Raw genomic sequence first — 21,777 nt, forward strand, 5'->3', positions numbered from 1 at the left:
TAATATAACTCAGCTCAGGACTAGGCCTATCAGACATTATACAGTTATAATGAGTAATGACACCAACAGCAGCCTCCATTCTAAATAATGTCCATAGTGATCCTTATTAAACTTAATGTCCCCCACAGTGACAGTGGCCCCCATTTTCATGTCTCCCACAGTGGCCCCCCCATTGTAATTAATTCCCCCCATTGTAATTAATTCCCCCCCATTGTAATAACCCCCATCCCCCCATTGTAATTAATTACCCCCATTGTAATTAATGCCCCCCCCCCATTGTAATTAATGCCCCCCCAGACCATCACTCGCCTCACAGCAGGCATCAGCACTGCTCAGGGGCTCAGGGCGGGCGGTAACAGGCAGGCAGTGCGGCGCTCACTCAGTCACTGTATGTCACGCGCCTGCGCCGCCTAGTGGGAGGAGCAGGCGCGTGACGTCAGTAAGTCTGACCAGGGCCGGTGCAAGGATTTTTGCCGCCCTAGGCAAGATAAAAATTGGCACCCCCGCCCCCCCCTTTATCAGATCCGGAATTGCGGACCCGGATCCGCAATTCCGAACCTGAAAAAAAATAGTACATGTCCTATTCTTGTCCCCAATAACGGACAAGAATAGGCATATTCTCTTAGTGCCGGCAATGTGCGGTCCGCAAAATGTAGTATTAATAACTAAACAATTAAATAATACACATATTGCATTGTCTACTTACCACCAGGACAATTAGATGATCTGGTCTCTGGCTGCAGTCTGGCTCTGCGGACTCCCTTGTCACTCTCTTCTCCCCCCCTCCCTTGTCACTCTCTTCTCCCCCCCCTCCCTTGTCACTCTCTTCTCCCCCCCCTCCCTTGTCACTCTCTTCTCCCCCCCCCTCCCTTGTCACTCTCTTCTCCCCCCCCTCCCTTGTCACTCTCTTCTCCCCCCCCTCCCTTGTCACTCTCTTCTCCCCCCCTCCCTTGTCACTCTCTTCTCTCCCCCTCCTTGTCACTCTCATTCTACTACTCCCCCCCCCCCTCCCTTGTCACTCTCTTCTCCCCCCCCCTCCCTTGTCACTCTCTTCTCCCCCCCCCCCCTCCCTTGTCACTCTCTTCTCCCCCCCCCTCCCTTGTCACTCTCTTCTCCCCCCCCTCCCTTGTCACTCTCTTCCCCCCCCCCCCTCCCTTGTCACTCTCTTCTCCCCCCCCCCTCCCTTGTCACTCTCTTCTCCCCCCCTCCCTTGTCACTCTCTTCTCCCCCCCCCCTCCCTTGTCACTCTCTTCTCCCCCCCCTCCCTTGTCACTCTCTTCTCCCCCCCCCCTCCTTGTCACTCTCATTCTACTACTCCCCCCCCCTCCCTTGTCACTCTCATTCTACTACTCCCCCCCCTCTTGTCACTCTCATTCTACTACTCACCCCCCCCCCCCTCTTGTCACTCTCATTCTACTACTCACCCCCCCCCCCCTCCCTTGTCACTAGTCTCATTCTACTCCCCCCCCCCCTCCCTTGTCACTAGTATCATTCTACTCCCCCCCTCCCTTGTCACTAGTATCATTCTACTCCCCCCCCCCCCTCCTCTCATTTCCTCCCCCTTGTCACCTCTAATGTAGCGTGGCCGAGCTCTGTTCGGTCCGGGGTACAGGAGCTTTTGTTTCCTGTACCCGGCTGACAGGAAGTGCTCACTTAGTGTGCACTTCCTTTCAGTCCGGCCGGGTACAAGAAACAAATGCTCCTGTACCCCGGACCGAACAGAGCTCGGCCACGCTACACTAATAACTCAGCAGTCTGCAGCGCAGGCAGGCTGCGCAGCACTGAGCCGGCCGCTGAGGAGGCTCAGCATGAGGGGCGCCGCCGGCCGGCCGCCCGATCATTTACCATCATAACGATTTTCTTTTTTTTTTTTTTTTTTTTTTTTTACCTCAACGGGCGCCCCCTGCTGCTGACAGCGCCCCGGGCGGCCGCCCGTCCCGCCCGCCCCTAGAAACGGCCCTGCCGCCAGCATACATTACAATGGCAGCCTTGTGCACCATGATATATTCCAAACCAGCTCTTATCTGACTAAGAACAAGTAAACTTCAGTTATTTTGCATCTGCTGGATAACTTGGGTGGACCTGCACACCTAGATCAATATCATTAGGGCGACAAAGAGTTTTCCGATTGTCCTAACATAATATTTAATAACCTTTCTATACAGTTTTGTCATGTAAAAACTGGGAAACACATGCAAATGAGCAGAATCTCTCATGAATAGCGCCCTCTATTAGTTGCATAGTGTTATGACAAGACTATTCACTCACAACAGCGAATAGTCTTGTTATAACACTATGCAACTAATAGAAGGCGCTGTTCATGAGTCATGATTACAGCGCCCTCTATTAGTTGAATAGTGTTATGACAAGACTATTCGCTGAGATGATATTCGCTATATTGCTCTATATTCGTTTTTTTAATATTCATAATATTCTAAAATATTCTAAAAAACAAATACAGTCCTGATCAAAAGTTTAAGACCACTTGAAAAATGTCAAAAAATCATATTTAGCATGGCTGGATCGTAACAAGGTTCCAAGTAGAGCTTCAAAATGCAACAAGAAGAAATGGGAGTGAGACAAAACATTTTTTGAGCATTCAATTTAATGAAAACAACAAATAAACTGAAACAGGCTGTTTTTCAGCTGATCAAAAGTTTAGGACCACAACTCCCAAAAAAAAATAACACCCCCCCCCCCCAAAAAAAAAAAATGAAATCCAACTTCCAAACATGAACTCAGTAATGAGTAGCTCCGCCGTTATTATTTATCACTTCCAAAATTCGTTTCGGCATGCTTGATGCAAGCATTTCCATGAGGTGAGTGGGAACATTTCTCCAAGTGGTGAATACGGCCGCACGAAGGCCATCTACTGTCTGGAACTGTTGTCCATTTTTGTAAACTTCCCTTGCCATCCATGCCCAATAGTTCTCAATTGGATTTAGATCAGGGGAACACGCAGGATGGGCCAAAAGAGTGATGTTATTCTCCTGGAAGAAGTCCCTTGTCCTGCGGGCATTGTGTACTGTAGCATTGTCCTGTTGAAAAACCCAGTCGTTACCACACAGGCGAGGGCCCTCAGTCATGAGGAATGCTCTCTGCAATATCTGGACATAGCCAGCGGCCGTTAGACGCCCCTGCACTTCCTGAAGCTCCATTGTTCCACTGAAGGAAAAAGCACCCCAGACCATTATGGTGCCCCCTCCACTGTAGCGCGTAAAAAACATCTCAGGTGGGATCTGCTTGTCATGCCAGTAACATTGGAAACCATCAGGACCATCAAGGTTACATTTTTTTCTCATCAGAGAATAAAACTTTCTTCCACCTTTGCATGTCCCACGTTTGGTGCTCTCTTGCAAAGTCCAAACAAGCAGTTCTGTGGCGTTCAAGGAGACGAGGTCTTTGAACACATTTTTTGTTTTTGAAGCCCTTCAGTCTCGGATGTAGTCTGATGGTTATGGGGCTGCAGTCAGCACCAGTAAGGGCCTTAATTTGGGTCGAGGAACGTCCAGTGTCTTGACGGACAGCCAATTGGATCCTCCGGCTCAGTGCTGATGACATTTATTTTTTCCACTTTTTTGTTCCATAACCCTCAGGATCCTTTAAGAAATATCAAATGACTGTCTCACTGCGTCCCACCGCAGCAGCGATGGCGCGCTGTGAGAGACCCTGCTTATGCAGTTCAAAAACCCGACCATGTTCAAAAAGGGAGAGTTTTTTTGCCTTTGCCATCACAACGTGTGACTACCTGACAGAAAATGACAATGAATCCACATCTTTTCACAGATTTGGCCTATTAAAGGCATGTGGTCCTAAACTTTTGATCAGCTGAAAAACAGCCTGTTTCAGTTTATTCGTTGTTTTCATTAAATTTAATTGAATGCTCAAAAAATGTTTTGTCTCACTCCCATTTCTTCTTGTTGCATGTTGAAGCTCTACTTGGTACCTTGTTAAGATCCAGCCATGCTAAATATGATATTTTTTTTGCCATTTTTCAAGTGGTCCTAAACTTTTGATCATGACTGTATATAGCGAATATTATGTAATAATTATGTAGTAAGTCAGTGATAATATCTGACATTGGAAAAGCTGTGTAATAGTGTAGATTGCAAGTAATTACCCAGCTTTTCCAGTGTCAGATATCATCCTAGTGTACAGTTGTGTCCAAAAATTTTGAGAATTACATAAATATTGGAAATTGGAAAAGTTGCTGCTTAAGTTTTTATAATAGCAATTTGCATTTACTCCAGAATGTTATGAAGAGTGATCAGATGAATTGCATAGTCCTTCTTTGCCATGAAAATTAACTTAATCCCCCAAAAAACTTTCCACTGCATTTCATTGCTGTCATTAAAGGACCTGCTGAGATCATTTCAGTAATAGTCTTGTTAACTCAGGTGAGAATGTTGACGAGCACAAGGCTGGAGATCATTAGGTCAGGCTGATTGGGTCAAAATGGCAGACTTGACCTGTTAAAAGGAGGGTAATGCTTGAAATCATTGTTCTTTCATTGTTAGGCCTCATGCACACGACCGTTGTGTGCATCCGTGGCCGTTGTGCCGTTTTCAGTTTTTTTTCGCGGACCCATTGACTTTCAATGGGTCCGTGGAAAAATCGGAAAATGCACCGTTTTGCAGCCGAGGCCGTGATCCGTGTATCCTGTCCGTCAAAAAAATATGACCTGTCCTATTTTTTTGACGGACAACGGTTCACGGACCCATTCAAGTCAATGGGTCCGTGAAAGAACACGGATGCACACTAGATTGGCATCCGTGTCCGTGATCCGTGGCCGTAGGTTGCTTTCATACAGACGGATCCGAAGATCCGTCTGCATAAAAGCTTTTTCTGATCTAAGTTTTCACTTCGTGAAAACTCATTTCCGACAGTATATTCTAACACAGAAGCGTTCCCATGGTGATGGGGACGCTTCTAGTTAGAATACACTGCAAACTTGGTACAAGACTGCCCCCTGCTGCCTGGCACCACCCGATCTCTTACAGGGGGATATGATAGCACAATTAACCTCTTCAGGTGCGGCACCTAAAGGGGTTAATTGTACTATCATATTCTCCTGTAAGAGATCAGGGCTGCCAGGCAGCTGGGGGCAGACCCCCCCCCCTCCCTAGTTTGAATATCGTTGGTGGCACAGTGTGTGCCCATCGCCCCCCCCCTTCCTCCCTCTATAGTTAAAAATCGTTGGTGGCACAGTGTGTGCCCATCGCCCCCCCCTTCCTCCCTCTATAGTTAATATTCGTTGGTGGCACAGTGTGTGCCCATCGCCCCCCCCTTCCTCCCTCTATAGTTAAAAATCATACTTACCTGCTTGCTGCTGCGATGTCTGTGACCGGCCGGGAGCTCCTCCTACTGGTAAGTGACAGTTCTTTAGCAATGCACCGCACAGACCTTTCACTTACCAGTAGGTGGAGCTCCCGGCCGGTCACAGACATCGCAGCAGCAGGCAGGTAAGTATGATTTTTAACTATAGAGGGAGGAAGGGGGGGGGGGGGCGATGGGCACACACTGTGCCACCAACGATTTTTAACTATAGAGGGAGGAAGGGGGGGGCGATGGGCACACACTGTGCCACCAACGATATTCAAACTGGGGAGGGGGGGGTCTGCCCCCTGCTGCCTGGCAGCCCTGATCTCTTACAGGAGAATATGATAGTACAATTAACCCCTTTAGGTGCCGCACCTGAAGAGGTTAATTGTGCTATCATATCCCCCTGTAAGAGATCGGGTGGTGCCAGGCAGCAGGGGGCAGTCTTGTACCAAGTTTGCAGTGTATTCTAACCTGAAGCGTCCCCATCACCATGGGAACGCCTCTGTGTTAGAATATACTGTCGGAAATGAGTTTCACGAAGTAGCTCATATCCGACAGTATATTCTAACGTAGAGGCGTTCCCATGGTGATGGGGACGCTTCAAGTTATGTTCGGGTGTCCGCCTGGCCGTGCGGAGGCAAGCGGATCCGTCCAGACTTATAATGTAAGTCAATGGGGACGGATCCGTTTGAAGATGACACACTGTGGCTCAATTTTCAAACGGATCCGTCCCCATTGACTTGCATTGTAATTCAGGACGGATCCGTTTGGCTCCGCACGGCCAGGCGGACGCCAAAACGACTTTTTTTTCATGTCCGTGGATCCTCCAAAAATCAAGGAAGACCCACGGACGAAAAAACGGTCACGGATCACGGACCCCGTTTTTTCGGACCGTGAAAAAAAACTGTCGTGTGCATGAGGCCTTAACCATGCTGACCTGCAAAGAAATGTGTGCAGCTATCATTGCGTTGAATAAAAATGGCTTCACAGCCAAGGATATTGTGGCTACTAAGATTGCACCTCAATCAACAATTTATAGGATCATCAAGAACTTCAAGGAAAGAGGTTCCTTTCATTTCATATACAGAAGTAGTTAGTCATGGGTTTGTGGCTATGATGTTTGCCTAGTCTTCTCTAATATACTGCTGTATTTTTCTAGGTGGTTATACAACAGGCCCAAAACCTCTAATTGATCTGCTACGGCAACGCTCACGACCATACCTGTTCTCAAATACCCTTCCTCCAGCTGTGGTTGGCAGCGCCTCCAAAGCATTGGACCTCTTGATGGAAAGCAATGAAATTGCACAATCTATGTCTGCAAAGACAGCACGGTGAGAGTGGAGTGCCAGATTATCTATTGCTAGAGGTGGACTAAATCAGTGTTCTTCAGCTCCAGTCCTCAGGGCCCACCCGCCGGTGTTTTCAGCAGGTGGTATTGAGCTAGTGATATAATTAGTGTCCATGCATCATAATTTACCACAGGTATTCATTCTGTGGGATATTCTCAAATTATAAATAAGAACCAACTAAAAAATTTACCTCCATATCGCTAATCATATAGAACTATACATCCAAAGAAATCCATACACCCTACAAATAAAATATAGTGCCAAATAACACCAACAATACCAGCAAAATATACATGAAAAACATAGAAGAAGGGATAACAAGGCTATTTGAGCAGTATTAGTCATCCATTTCCCAGAGGATTTGGCGTAGATGTGAAGGATTTGATCCCAAAATGTGCGAGTTAGGCATCCCCACCATGTATGCAACATGGAACCCAGATCTTTTTCGCATCGCCAAAACATAGCTGTCACTGTAGGAATCGTGCGATGTCTGAGCAATTAGCCATGTTATCGGATAGGAAGTGAATCCTCAGGAACTGGGAACAATGGCACTAGGTTTTCAAGAACGGGAAATGGCAGACAAAGGACTAGCCATTATTTCGTTGACAACCAGTAGCACATGGTGCCTATTAAAATCGTGGGTGTTGTTTGATTTAATTGGGCAAATGTGGTCCCCCAGAGTGAAAGATGCTATCTGAAGTCTGTCTCTGCTCTGGTCAGTAGAGGGACATTCTGACTGAAGGCTGTCCATTATCTCACAACAGCCTAATGAGATATATGGGGAAGAGCTGCCTATAGTAGACAACCCCTTGCACAGCTGAGGGCCCAGACTGGACCACGGATTATGAATAGGCATGAGCGAACTTGTGTCTCAAGTTTGGCGTACAAGGTTCGGGTTATCTAAGAATTCTGTTATGGATTCTGCTACCATGGACCATAACTTATCCAAATGCACAGTACAGCAGTCTCTTATTGATCCAGTTGCAACATCATAGGACTCCTTTCTTCTCATGAGTAAATGCAGTTGTTTGATTTCATTGTGTGGAGTGAACCCTTGTCTTTATTAGTAATAGGCTTATGAATAAATGTAGGTTTAAAATCCCTGTAAGGTCTGATTCAGATGACATTATTTTCTATCCTTGTGCTATTCAGGCTGGACCCAAATTGCACACAGACCCATTCAAACAAATGGTGCAAGTGACACGTCAGTTTTTATAACTGGACCGTCTGTCTGTACTGAAAAACTGGTAGCATGCACCATTCTTGTCTGTTTTCTGTCTGAGATTGATTCAAGTCTATGGGTTCTGGGAATAAGCACCCAGTGATATGAATGTCCACATTCATCCATGTTTTGCGGACAGTAATAGGAATGGCCGTCTGAATCTGACCTAAAGTGCTTGGTCTACTCGCCTAAAAGCTCCCAGAAGCTAAATCTTGTACAGCTGCTCAATCCCAGTTTCCAAAATTTCTTCTACCTGGACACATGAGGAGGTGGGGGTGTCCCCGGTCTGGTTTTGGCTTTGATATACATCTAACATTACAGTATTTACTTTTATTACAATATGAAACTGTCAGTAACTAATCCTACTTTTCAGATTCCGGAACAAGATGACCGCTGCAGGCTTCACTATTGGCGGGATGGATCATCCAATCTGCCCAGTGATGCTTGGAGATGCCAGACTGGCATCAACAATGGCGGATGATATGTTAGAAAGAGGTGAGTATCTGTGATTTCAGCGGCATAAACCGACCAGGTGTGTAGACGGGCAGGGCTGTATGTACATCTCATGCTGCCCTAATTCACCCAAATTAACAGACCATTTACACCAGCCAATTATCACCATGGTTTGCTTATTTGTGAGCAATCGTAATAATTAGTCAGTGTTAAAAATGGAGATCAATGATAAAATGGGTAACGTTTTTCCTTATTTAAGGCTGGGTTCACACTGCTTTATGCCTACTGCTGGGCTTTTCATCAGGGGTATATGTTTGAATACCTTAAAGCAGTATTCTAACATATACCACGATGGGTATATTGACTTTAATGAGGCAGACAGAGTCGATAGGGTCATGTTTTGACTCCATTTGACCTGTTTTCCATTTGTTTCTGGGTTTTTCATTGGACTGCACTAAATAGCCAGAAACAAACAGAAAATAGGACCTCCAGTGCCTAGGGAGAAATATGGCCACGTAAGCGGGTGAGGTTCATTTGCCATAAGCTTTACGTCAGGTTTACACAGGGCAGTTTGCATTCTTTAGCCATAGTGAGGAGTGTACCCAAAAGGAAAGAAAAGTAATAAAGGAAGAATGTGCTGCATATGTCAATATTGCCTTGGTTATATTCAGTTTCAGAATCTGTCATCTTGATTTAGTTTGTAGTAGTGTGAGATACACCAAAGTCATTAACCCCTTAGGGACCCATGACGTATCGGTACGGCAGGTTTCCCGAATCCTTAAGGACCCATGACGTACCGGTACGTCATGGCTTTAATTCGCGATTCCGGCGCCGCGGGGGTTAATCGGAACAGGATGCCGGCTGAAATCATTCAGCCGGCATCCCGTAACAATGCAGGGGGGGGGGTCATTTGACCCCCCCGTATAGACGATCGCAGAAAACCGCAGGTCCATTCAGACCTGCGGTTTTCTGCGTTTCCGGTCCATTCGGGTGTCCTGTGACCCGATGAACCGGAAAAAGACTGCGATCGGTGGCGTAATTTTACACCACCAATCGCAGTCCGAGGATTTGAGGAGGCGGTGCTGGCCCTGGTGCTGAACACTGCTGTCCAGGGTGCTGATTGGTGCAGGGGAGAGAGGCGCGAGATTCAAACTTCCTGCGCTCCTCTCTCCCCTCCTCTTCCTGTCCAGCACCCTGACCGTGCAGCATCGTCCAGCACCAGCTCCTGTGTCCCCCTAATCGGCATCCATCACCCTCCTGCACCCATCGCCACCCAGGTAGGTTAGGGTCAGTGAGGGAGAGGCACCATTAGGAAGGGAAAGAAGGGAAAAGTTAGTTAGGGGAAAAAAAAAAAAAGAACTTTTACACAAAACTTTTTTGATCCATCTATCAGACCCCAGAGCCCCTCCTGCCACTTGCCCCCCCTACCAGCCCCCCACCACCACCAGCCCTCCCCCAGCCCCCCCCCCCCCCTCACCACTAGCCCCCTTACCACCACTTTTTTTTTATTTTTCTGCGTTCGCTGACTGGTCGGCACTTTGGCGTCCGTCCACTGTTAGCGCATCGCCCGCCCGCCCCACCGCTGATCAGCGTTGTACCGCTGATCAGCAACTTTGAACTTTTTTTTTTTTTTTTTCTAACACTTGCCCCTTTATTTTCCTTTTTTTAGTACGCGAACACCCGTTGCCCCCACACACACGCACATATAATAAAGGTTTCCACACACGCACACCTACACGCACACACACCCATGGCCCGCCGGGTGTTCTCGGCCGAGGAGGCATACGCCCAGATTGCCTCCGACTCCGAGAGCCCCAGTGAGGATGAGGATGACCCCACGTTCCTTTTGTCATCTGCATCCTCCTCATAATCATCGGATGACGATGAGCCACCAAGGCGGCGGAGACGCCGCCAGGCGGAGCCAGGGGCCACACATGCTAGGGATCCTGTGGCCCACCCTAGTACGAGCCGCCCTGGGGTTCGTACTGGTTTCCCGGCCCACCAAATAAGTTCACCGGAGCCCCCTGCCGATGAACTTAGCTGGTGTCCCCCAGTGGACTTTGAGCCTGAGATTCCGGATTTCGCTGGCAATCCTGGAATCCAGATTCCCACAGTGGGGTTTACTGAAATATACTTTTTTAGTTTTTTTTTCAGTAACCCACTGGTGAATTTGATGGTGGAGCAGACGAATCTGTACGCCCAACAGTTCGTCGCTCAAAACCCAGGCTCATTTTTGGCTAGACCCGGTGGCTGGACGCCGGTCAGTGCAGCCGAAATGAGGACATTTTGGGGCCTCGTGCTGCATATGGGTCTAGTCCAAAAACCCAGTGTCAGGCAATACTGGAGTGGGGACGTCCTATACCAGACCCCACTGTACAGTATGGCCATGACACGTCCCCGGTTTGAGGCCATCCGGAAATGTCTGCATTATTCCGATAATGCAGCATGTCCACCCCGAGGTGATCCTGCCTATGACCGGCTGTATAAGATACGGCCGGTCATCGATCACTTTGGGGCCACATTTCAGCAGGCCTACGTACCTGGAAGGGAGGACGCGGTTGATGAGTCTCTCGTTGCGTTCAAGGGGAGACTCAGTTTCCGCCAATACATTCCCACAAAGCGGGCGAGGTATGGCGTGAAGCTATACAAAATTTGTGAGAGTACCTCAGGGTACACTTACAAATTTCATGTGTACGAGGGGCGAGATTCCCGTATTCAACCCCCAGAATGTCCCCCCACTCTGGGTGTTAGCGGGAAACTCGTGTGGGACCTTATGCACCCACTGCTGGATAAGGGTTACCACTTGTACGTGGATAACTTTTATACCAGCATTCCCTTGTTCAGGTCCCTTGCTGCCAGATCCACGTTCGCTTGTGGGACCGTGCGGAAAAATCAGCGCGGCCTCCCTGCCCACCCCCTCCAGGTACCTATCCCCAGGGGTGAGACCCGTGCACTTACCAGTGGAAACCTGTTGCTGGTCAGGTATAAGGACAAGAGGGATGTCCTTATGCTGTCCACAATCCACGGTAACAGCACCACCCCAGTCCCTGTGCGAGGTACCACGGCAACGGTCCTCAAGCCCGATTGTATCGTCGACTACAATCGGTATATGGGAGGAGTTGATCTCTCTGATCAAGTCCTCACGCCATATAATGCCATGCGCAAAACCCGGGCATGGTACAAAAAAGTTGCGGTCTACATGGTGCAGGTTGCCATGTACAACTCTTTTGTACTATCCCGAAGCGCTGGCAGCACAGGGACATTCCTCCAATTCTATGAGGCAGTCCTCAAAGACCTGATCTTTTCGGACCGGGAAAGAGCAGGCCGGAGTACCTCGGGAACTGGAGGCGCCCGGATCGTCCCTGGCCAACACTTTCCAGGTGTGGTCCCCCATACTGGAAAGAAGGGACGAACCCAAAAAAGATGCAGAGTGTGTCACAAGAGGGGGATACGGAAGGACACCACCACTCAATGTGACACGTGCCCCGATCATCCGGGCCTCTGCGTTATCGATTGCTTCAGGGAGTATCACACTTCCATGGAGTACTAAATTTTTATAATCCCCAACAGTCCACTAGAGAACATAAAACACTATGGCTCTTAGACTTTGGAGACACAGAAACAATTTTTTTTCCCCAAAAAAATATTAGTTTTAGAGCAGGCATCCTCAAACTGCGGCCCTCCAGATGTTGTAAAACTATAACTCCCAGCATGCCCAGACAACCTACAGCCATCAGCAGGGCATGGTGGGAATTGTAGTTTTACAACATCTGGAGGGCCGCAGTTTTTTAGGATGCCTGCTTAGTGTCTCCAAAGTCTGAGAGCCATACATATTGGGCATCGTCGCGTGCGTAAAAGTCGTCGCTATAAAAATAACATTTGACCAAACGCCTCGAATGAACGGTGTTAAAAATATAAAACAAAAACGGTGCCAAAACACCCATTTTTGGGCAAAATTTCAATTTGAATCCCTTTTGCCGGTAATAAAGCAAGGGTTAACAGCCAAACAAAACTCAATATTTATGGCCCTGATTCTGTAGTTTGCAGAAACACCCCATATGTGGTCGTAAATGGCTATATAGCCGCACGGCAGGGCATAGAACGAAGGGAACTCCATACGGTTTCTGGAAGGCAGATTTTGATGGACAGTTTTTTTTTTTTTTACACCATGTCCCATTAGAAGCCCCCCTGATGTAGCCTAGACTAGAAACTCCAAAAAAGTGACCCCATCTAAGAAACTACACCCCTCAAGGTATTCAAAAGTTACTTTACAAACTATGTTAACCCTTTAGGTGTTGCACAAAACTAAATAGCGAATGTAGAAACATTTTTAGAATTTAATTTTTTTGTTACATTGCCTCAAAAAAGAGTAATATAGAGCAACCAAAAATCATATTTACCCCTAAAATAGTCCCAAAACAACAACCACCTTATCCTGTAGTTTCCTAGATGGGGTCACTTTTATGGAGTTTCTACTCTAGGGGGGCATCAGGGGGCTTGAAAGGGTACATGGTGTAAATAAACCAGTCCAGCAAAATCTGCCTTCCAAAAACCATATGACGTTCCCCTCCTTCTATGTCCTGCCGTTTGGCCAAACAGTAGTTTACGACCACATATGGGGTGTTTCTGCAAACTACAGAATCAGGGCAACCCATTTTGAGTTTTGTTTGGCAGTTAACCCTTGTTTTACTCCTGGAAAAAATTGATTATATTGGAAAATTTTCCAAGAAATAGAAATTTCTAAATTGTTTCTCCATCTGCCATTAACTCTTGTGGAACACCTAAAGGGTTAACAAAGTTTGTAAACCCAGTTTTGAATACCTTGAGGGGTGTACTTTCTTAGATGGAGTCACTTTTTTGAAATTTCTATTCTAGGGGTGCAACAGGGGGCTTCAAATGGGACATGGTATAAACAAAACCAGTCCTGCAAAATCTGCCTTCCAAAACCCATATGGTGTTCCCCTCCTTCTATGTCCTGCCGTTTGGCCAAACAGTAGTTTACGACCACATATGGGGTGTTTCTGCAAACTACAGAATCAGGGCAACCCATTTTGAGTTTTGTTTGGCAGTTAACCCTTGTTTTACTCCTGGAAAAAATTGATTATATTGAAAAAATTTCCAAAAAATAGAAATTTCTAAATTGTTTCTCCATCTGCCATTAACTCTTGTGGAACACCTAAAGGGTTAACAAAGTTTGTAAACCCAGTTTTGAATACCTTGAGGGGTGTACTTTCTTAGATGGAGTCACTTTTTTGAAATTTCTATTCTAGGGGTGCAACAGGGGGCTTCAAATGGGACATGGTATAAACAAAACCAGTCCTGCAAAATCTGCCTTCCAAAACCCATATGGTGTTCCCCTCCTTCTATGTCCTGCCGTTTGGCCAAACAGTAGTTTACGACCACATATGGGGTGTTTCTGCAAACTACAGAATCAGGGCAACCCATTTTGAGTTTTGTTTGGCAGTTAACCCTTGTTTTACTCCTGGAAAAAATTGATTATATTGAAAAAATTTCCAAAAAATAGAAATTTCTAAATTGTTTCTCCATCTGCCATTAACTCTTGTGGAAGACCTAAAGGGTTAATAAAGTTTGAAAAAACAGTTTTGAATACCTTGAGGGGTGTAGTTTCTAGAATGGGGTCATTTTTGGGAGGTTTCTATTATCTAAGCCTCACAATATGACTGCAAACCTGAACTGGTCCATAAAAAGTGGGATTTTGAAGATTTCTGAAAAATTTCAAAATTTGCTTCTAAACTTCTAAGCCTTGTAACATCCCCAAAAAATAAAATATCATTCCCAAAATGCTACACACATGAAGTAGACATATGGGGAATGTAAAGCCATCACAATTTTGGGGGGTATTACTATGTATTACAGAAGTAGAGAAACTGAAACTTTGAAATTTGCTAATTTTTCAAAAAAATTGGTAAAAATTGTATTTTTTTGTGCAAAAAAAATTACTTTTTTGACCCAATTTTAGCAGTGTCATGAAGTACAATATGTGACGAAAAAACAATCTCAGAACGGCCTGGGTAAGTCAAAGCGTTTTAAAGTTATGAGCACTTAAAGGGACACTGGTCAGATTTGCAAAAAATGGCCAAGTCCTTAAGGTGAAATAGGGCTGAGTCCTTAAGGGGTTAAAGGGGGTTTTCAGGATTTTAATATTGATGACCTATTCTCAGGATAGTTCATCAATATCAGATGAGCGGGGTCCAACACCCGACACCTCCGCCAATTAGTTGTTTGAAGAGAGCCGCCTTCCCTTCATTGCAGAGAAGAGCAGGTGTAATTACAAGAAGCCATCGCATTCATTTCAATGGGATGGCTCCTTCCTATTAAAGTGCATAGGAACGAGCTGTCCCATAGAAGTGAATGGGACGGCTTAGATGTAATTACACCTGCTCTTCTCTGCAATGTCGCTGACGAGCAGGTAAACAATGAAGGGAAGGCTGCGCTCAAGCGATCAGAGCCCCACGGTGGCCTCCAAGGCTCCCAGGCCTGCCATTGTAAGCTGGCTGTTACACCCCGCGTGCGGCAACCAGTGAAAATCCCATAGACTGCAATAGTATACTTTTTGCAGTCTATGAATTATGTGATCAGTTCCCTAAGAGGAATAAAAAGTACAGTAAAAAAATGAGAGAAAAGTTCAAATCGCCCTCTTTCCCATATAAACATTATTGGTATTGTTGCGTCTGAAACATGTCCAAACTATGAGAGAATTATTTATTGTGCGCGGTCCCCTCACATAATAAACTATATACCTGTACATTTTTTTTATTGCTGTAATTGTACTGAGGCACACCATAATGTCGTCATGTCATTTTTAGTGAATGCCGTGAAAAACAAAACCCAAAAATGAATGGCAGAATTGCGTTTTTGTTTTCCAAGTTTCACATCACTAATAAGTTGTCAATACAAGATAAGGTAAATCAAATAGATAAGTTGTCCCCCCCCCAAAAAAACAAACAGCCCTCATCTGCCTATGTGATCAGAAAAGTAAAAAAGTTAGGCTTGTTTTACATGTGTTAGGCATTCTTGGCAGGCTATTCCGACAGGGAGCAGCCTGATGGAGATGTCTGGATCAGGCGTTGTCGAGTGCTACTTGATGCCCACTGGCACAGATTCTCAGCGCGTTTGTCGGGTTACAGCCGGATCTCCGCCAGTCCCCATGTAGTTAATCAGGCCGGCGGGTATCGGATCTGGCAGGCTGTTCCCGGCCAGAACAGCCTACCGGCTCTGTCCAATGCAAATGTGAAACAAGCCTTACAGCTCTTGGAAAGCGGGCAGGGAAAAAAGGTAGAAAATAATTGAAACACTGACTGAATCAAAAATGATGGAGGAAAGGCTCCTTCCTCAGACATTGCCTGCTATATGCAGTTTTAATACCAATTGTGCCAAAGGTCCAGCCGTAAGTGCTGGTGTTCAGTCTGTAAACTGGCCTGCTAGGGCACCTTGTGTCACCACCCTGGCATACCTCACCTCCATTATACTCTGTATATCTACTGCAGTGATTGTCTTTTTCCTTTCAGGCATTTACGTCATTGGATTTAGCTTCCCAGTGGTCCCAAAGGGCAAAGCTCGTATCCGGGTGCAGATTTCCGCAGCTCACAGTGATGAGGACATTGACAACTGTGTGCGGGCATTTACAGAGGTGGGCCGTAAGCATGGTGTGGTGCCCTAAGATACCAGAAATTCCAAAGGAGATGCCTAGCTATGGCAGCTGTAACCTTTCTCTCTGGAGCATAGTCACTGCAACGCAAGAACTAGATCTGAAGGAAGAGCTTGAAAGGCCATTTGGGGACGATATGCAACGCAAACATTGTATGGACGACTAAATCTCTCTACAGCAAATTGTTACATTTATTATATTACTAGAACAACCAAGAATGTGGATTACATGTGAATATTGTTTGTTTTCCTGCATCCACAGCTATTTCTAGCAATTTGAACTGGAGATGACTTGAACTACGACTCCTATCATTCTGTCCTCAATAAAAGCTGATCAGTTCTATGATGTGCAGGGTTATATGTGTATTGTTATGTTCTCGCTAGTCGCTTGTACAGTAATTTCTTTACCTTTTTCTATTTATTAGGGTGTGTCCTCTTACTCGTGGTACACAGACTGCTTGTCTAGTCTGCGTTGGCACAGTGAATTTTTCAGGGTTTTTCAGTTAGGAATGGTATATTTGGAAAGAAAGTAATGTTTTCAGAAAAGAATTATGATACCTGATAAGTATATTATGTCAGGAGGGTTTGGATCTAGTAATTCACTACATTGTAATCACGCATCTCAGAGAGAAATACACCATTCTTCCTCTAGCAGCTCACTCCTACTTACTCCATAGACTTCTATGGGCAGCATGTCTGTATGTGCCTCTCTGCACTTGCCTCCTCTTTCTCCTTCCCTCCATAGACTTCTGTAGGTGGCATGTAGTCTGATCCTTCAATGAACTAGCAGTCCATCTTGTCTCTCAAGATGAATTCAGAAGAAAATGTTAGTTTTAGGCCTCATTCACACATACGTGGACCACGGTCTGTGAAAAGCCAAAGTCATTGGTTGCTATGACGCTGTGTGCTTCATGCCGCTGTACAGTAATACACTTGTATAGATCATATGAGTGTATTACTGTACAGCGGCGGCGGCATGAAGCGCACCGCGTCATAGCAACCAATGACGCCATGCACTCAGCAGGACGGGTTTCCACGGACCGTGGTCCATGTATGTGTGAATGAGGCCTTGGGGGACAAGATGTGTCATTGCACATTACACCTCTGTACTCCATTTAATGGGACGCCACCCTTGCCAGCTGGGACTCCTAGCAATATTTCCACCCACTGGGCAGCAACTGCAGCAGGTACCCCACTCAGGTATTCTGCAGACAAGTCAATACACTGCTTTACACACAGTAGATTGCAATCCGAAATATGACCAGGTTCCATCAACTGGACAACACAGCAGCTATTAAACATAATGGGGCACACTTTTTAAGACTGGTGTCTAAATAAGGCCCTGCGCTGGCTGTCGATCCGCCAAAGTGGAGAGGCGCCGACCTTTAAAACTTCGCCGCATCCACCTCCAATTGTAAATGTAAGACCGCTTTCTTGCCGTCTTACATTTAGACAATTTTCTACGCCTTAAACCGGCATAGAGAATGGAAAATGAGATGGGCCTCATAGCCCGTCTCCTTCCTCGCTCATGCCACGCCTGCTTTTATAGACCTGCCGTAAGCAGGAAAAAGTCACAGACTGCAGCACAAAGGACCAATCTGCTCCAGAAATACACCTAATATAGTCCGTGCAAACGCCATATTGTCCAGTTTTCAGTGCTATTGTCCTACATAAAGGTACCGTATATAATTTCTTCCACCAAGTTCATATCACTGTACAGTCAGCCAATCCTACAGAACTGCAATTACTTCTGTTTACTCCTCTAGGAGCACAGTTGGCATCCCTTAACAATGAGTTGCCATGGAAGAGTTGTGCCCCTTGATGTTACTGCAAATGATTGCTGCGCCCTGTAACAGATGTATTTGAGATGCAATCATTATCTGAGGCTTCTTTTACAAGCAGATTTTTTAGTGGCATGTTTTGCACTTTTGCGTGTTTTTGGTTAAAAAAAAAAGCCAGCTCCGGATGTTAGCTGAAGGCCTATGGGAAATGTGAAACGCAGGACACACGTGTTTTTTGTTCATTAGCTATAGTTTTTTTTGTCTTTTTGTTTTTTCAAAGAAAAAACAATCGCAATGCAACAGCACTCTGGAAACCAAATATAGTACAATAATGCCATAGTTATAGAAAATATTCTGGTGCTAATGCTGCACCTATTTTGTAAATTTGAGATTCTTGGCAAATACATTTTGTACAAAATTATTTGGGCCCGTCTGCCTGCGTCAAGGCGATCTCTATAAGACGGGAACCTAACACTAAATACTACCTGTTATGTACCATAAAATACAGGGAATGCAGATTCCACATGCATGGTGGGTCCACTCTGCCTTTAACCATTTTTTTGTGCCATAATTGCCTCCATTAGATCCAGGGAATGCAAGTACCAAAATGCATGCTGAGCCCACTCTATACTTCTCCTCCTGGTGCCAAACGGCTTCCAATGAATATAATGAGAGCAGACTACAGCTTTATACTTACACTAATCAAAATCGGCCTATAGGGCAGACAGGCTAGTCAGGAGTGCAAGACTAAATGGAGTCTTTAATGGAGGTCATTATGGCACAAAAAATTGTGAAAGGAAGTGTGGACCCAACATGCATGTGGAACCTTCACTCCTTAAATTTTATGGAGGCCAGTATGCAGTGGCGTACTGTGGATAGCCAGCACCCGGTGCAAGGCAGTTATTGTGCCTTTTTATTTTATTTTATTTTTTTACAGATAATGTAGTAGATGTCGCCTGCAGTCCTATGTAACACCACACGTAACACAGTGATAACTCTCTTAGTATATCAGATAATCTAGTACAGGGGTGCACAACCTGCGGCCCGGGGGCCACATGTGGCCCTTGATACCATTCTGTGAGGCCCCCAACCATCTGGTAACAGACATGTATGCCTATGTCTTGTGGCTGCTCACATGTATTTCTTATGTATTTCTCCCATTAGATGGGAGTCCTGGAAATGTAACTAGACATTAATGGTATATAATGTGTGTTCAATATGCCATAAGTACAATATTTCAGTTGTTAACACACCTTGAAATTTTAATTTCGGCCCTCGTAATTGGTTCAGTCTGGCAATGTGGCCCCCAACCAGGAAACGTTGTGCACCCCTAATCTAGTAGATGGATGGATTGCCTTACACAACTTGGCAGGGGGCAGTCCAGACATCGATGGGTCACATCACCAGTGACATTTCTCTCTCACAACAGGAGAGCCTGTGTGATACATCCAGCCCTAAGCATGGTCTGCCTCATTGTCTCATCCAGGACATAGTACAGTCTTTTATCCTTTTGATTTAAGATGTTATTTATATGAACTATCTATTTTTAACCGACCCCCTGATGTACCCTAGTGGGGAAACGCGTCGGGGTAAAAATACTATTGACATCATTCCCAATATATAGGGTTTTACAGGGCAGGTACAGGGACAGGGAGATTCCACCATAAGGATTATCCCTGGGCAAAGGCTAACCTAGGGCTGGTGCAGGGAGAGAGTTATCTCCAGCACCTATTCAAGTACCCTGGCCTTCCCCTAACTTATACTTATCGCCAATGTCATAAGTGCCCTTTTGGAATCTGTACTGTCTATACAGCATAAAAGTCACCATTTCACGGTGGTAGCTGGGCGACATCCTGTCTTTTATATATTTGAGGTCACCCAGATATCGCAGGGTGATTTACTCTCCTTTTAATAAGAATTAATGAAAGCTATATTTTAAAAGGGTCCAATACTCTAAACATAATACTCACTCTACGGACACCTGACTGTGATGTATCTAACTTTCTCTGAGATTTAGATGGATGGGAGGCCCTAGAATTCAGAACACGCACAGTGTGGCCTGAAGTCCTCCCCCCAACCCTATCACTAGGGATGAGCGAATCGACTTCTGATGAAACATCCGAAGTCGATTTGCATAAAACGTTGTTCTAATACTGTACAGAGCAGGAGTACACACCCAAAATACAGCAGCACATACCTCTTACATCAAGTCACGTCTCGTCTGAGGTAGACTCTTTCCTCAACGTCTTCATTCGGAGATTTCAGTTGCGTCTCGTCTCTGCATAGTTTATTACAGAATATATTTTTTTTTTTGATTCCTCACTTTACTATCATCCTCTCTCTCCTGGTGCCTCAACACTGTCATCCTGCTGCTACTCCCAATACTGTGCTAGTACCATACAGACAGTCCCCTATAATAATACAATCCCAAACTGTCCTCAATGGTAATAGTGTTTCCTGCAGCACCCCTAATAGCAATCCCATTAGTAGTAATGTCCTCCATATTGTGCTGAATTATAAAAAAAACTCAGCACCCCAGTATTAATAATGCCCCCATACGGCTCCTAGTAGAGATAAGGCCTCCTATAGTGCCCCCAGCAGTAACAAGGCCCCTCTATAAGGTATCCTTATAAGAGCCCGCAATAGTAATAAAGTCCCTTATAGTGTCTGCAGTAGTTATAATACCTCATACAGTGGTCCAAGTATTTAAAAAGACCCCTGTAGTAACCCCCAGTATTTATGAAGACCCGTCTCAGTGTCCCCTCTGTATTATTAAAATATATAATGTCCCCCTCTGTATTATTATTATTATTATTATATATAATAGCCCCCTCTATTATTATTATATATAATATCCCCCTGTGTAGTATTAGTATATTGGCCCCCTCTGTTATTATTATATATAATAGCCCCCTCTGTATTGTTATTATAATGCTCCCCTCTGTATTAGTAGTATATTGGCCCACATTTTTCTAGATTATTATTTTTTTGTTATAGCATTCAGCAAGCAGGAAAGACATTTTTTATTTAAAACTTTAATTGTTCGGACATTTTCACATGTGGCAAAACAAAAACCTGTGTAACTGCTCAGATGCCGTAGTCGCTATTGGCCAAAGCATCTGAGGGGTTAAATTACCGTCGGGTTGCTGGCGTGGCTATATTTCACTATTACGTCAGGCCCTGTCACGGGTGCAAGGGGGTTAATTAATCTATTGCTAATTCCCATTTTGGCTCCATGCATGCCTCAACCTAACCAGCACTATGGAAAGTAATACAATCAAATTGCCCTCTGAGATTCTCAGTGAGGCCTGGCTGGGGCATGGGGCCTAAATGAGGACTGGCAATGGATTAATACAAAGGATTATTACTGTGGGGGCCTAAGTGGAATCTGCTGCACAATAGGCCTATGGGAAAGAATATTACTAGTACTGCTCACTGTGCATATTCCACCTAGGCACCCGCAATGATCCTCCATTATTAATCCTGGTTCAGTCATGACACCTGAGGCTAAGTTGACCTGTTTGTCCTAGTCCACCACCTATTTGGGCTCCCCGTTACTCTCTAAGGCCTCTTTCACACGGGCGTCATGTTTTTTGCCCGGATAAGAGGCGGGTGCGTTGCGGGAAAATGCGCGATTTTTCCGCGCGAGTGCAAAACATTGTCATGCGTTTTGCACTCGCGTGAGAAAAATCACGCATGTTTGGTACCCAGACCCGAACTTCTTGGGATTGATGTTCTGAAGATTGTATTATTTTCCCTTATAACATGGTTATAAGGGAAAATAATAGCATTCTGACTACAGAATGCTTAGTATAATAGTGCTGGAAGGGTTAAAAATAATAAAAAAGTTAACTCACCTTCTCCTCTTGTTAGCGTAGATCCCGGTCTGTTCTTTAGCTGTGGACTGAATGACCTGAGGTGACGTCAGATCACATGCTCCAATCACATGGTCCATCACCATGGTGATGGAGCATGTGATCTG

At 45.4% G+C, this 21,777-nt stretch overlaps 1 protein-coding gene across 1 annotated transcript in view; it reads left to right on the forward strand.

Annotated features, from left to right (window-relative positions):
* The window catches only part of GCAT (glycine C-acetyltransferase), a 49,548-nt gene extending 33,188 nt beyond the window's left edge, over positions 1 to 16,360 (forward strand). The window contains exons 7-9 of the mRNA XM_044301142.1: positions 6,482 to 6,653; positions 8,267 to 8,388; positions 15,876 to 16,360. Coding sequence (XP_044157077.1) covers positions 6,482 to 6,653; positions 8,267 to 8,388; positions 15,876 to 16,027 — 446 coding nt within the window. The 3' untranslated portion in view covers positions 16,028 to 16,360. The remainder of the gene's footprint in view (positions 1 to 6,481; positions 6,654 to 8,266; positions 8,389 to 15,875) is intronic.
* The last annotated feature ends 5,417 nt before the right edge of the window (positions 16,361 to 21,777 follow it).

Source organism: Bufo gargarizans, chromosome 7 (assembly GCF_014858855.1).
Source record: "Bufo gargarizans isolate SCDJY-AF-19 chromosome 7, ASM1485885v1, whole genome shotgun sequence".
NCBI classification, from domain to species: domain Eukaryota; kingdom Metazoa; phylum Chordata; class Amphibia; order Anura; family Bufonidae; genus Bufo; species Bufo gargarizans.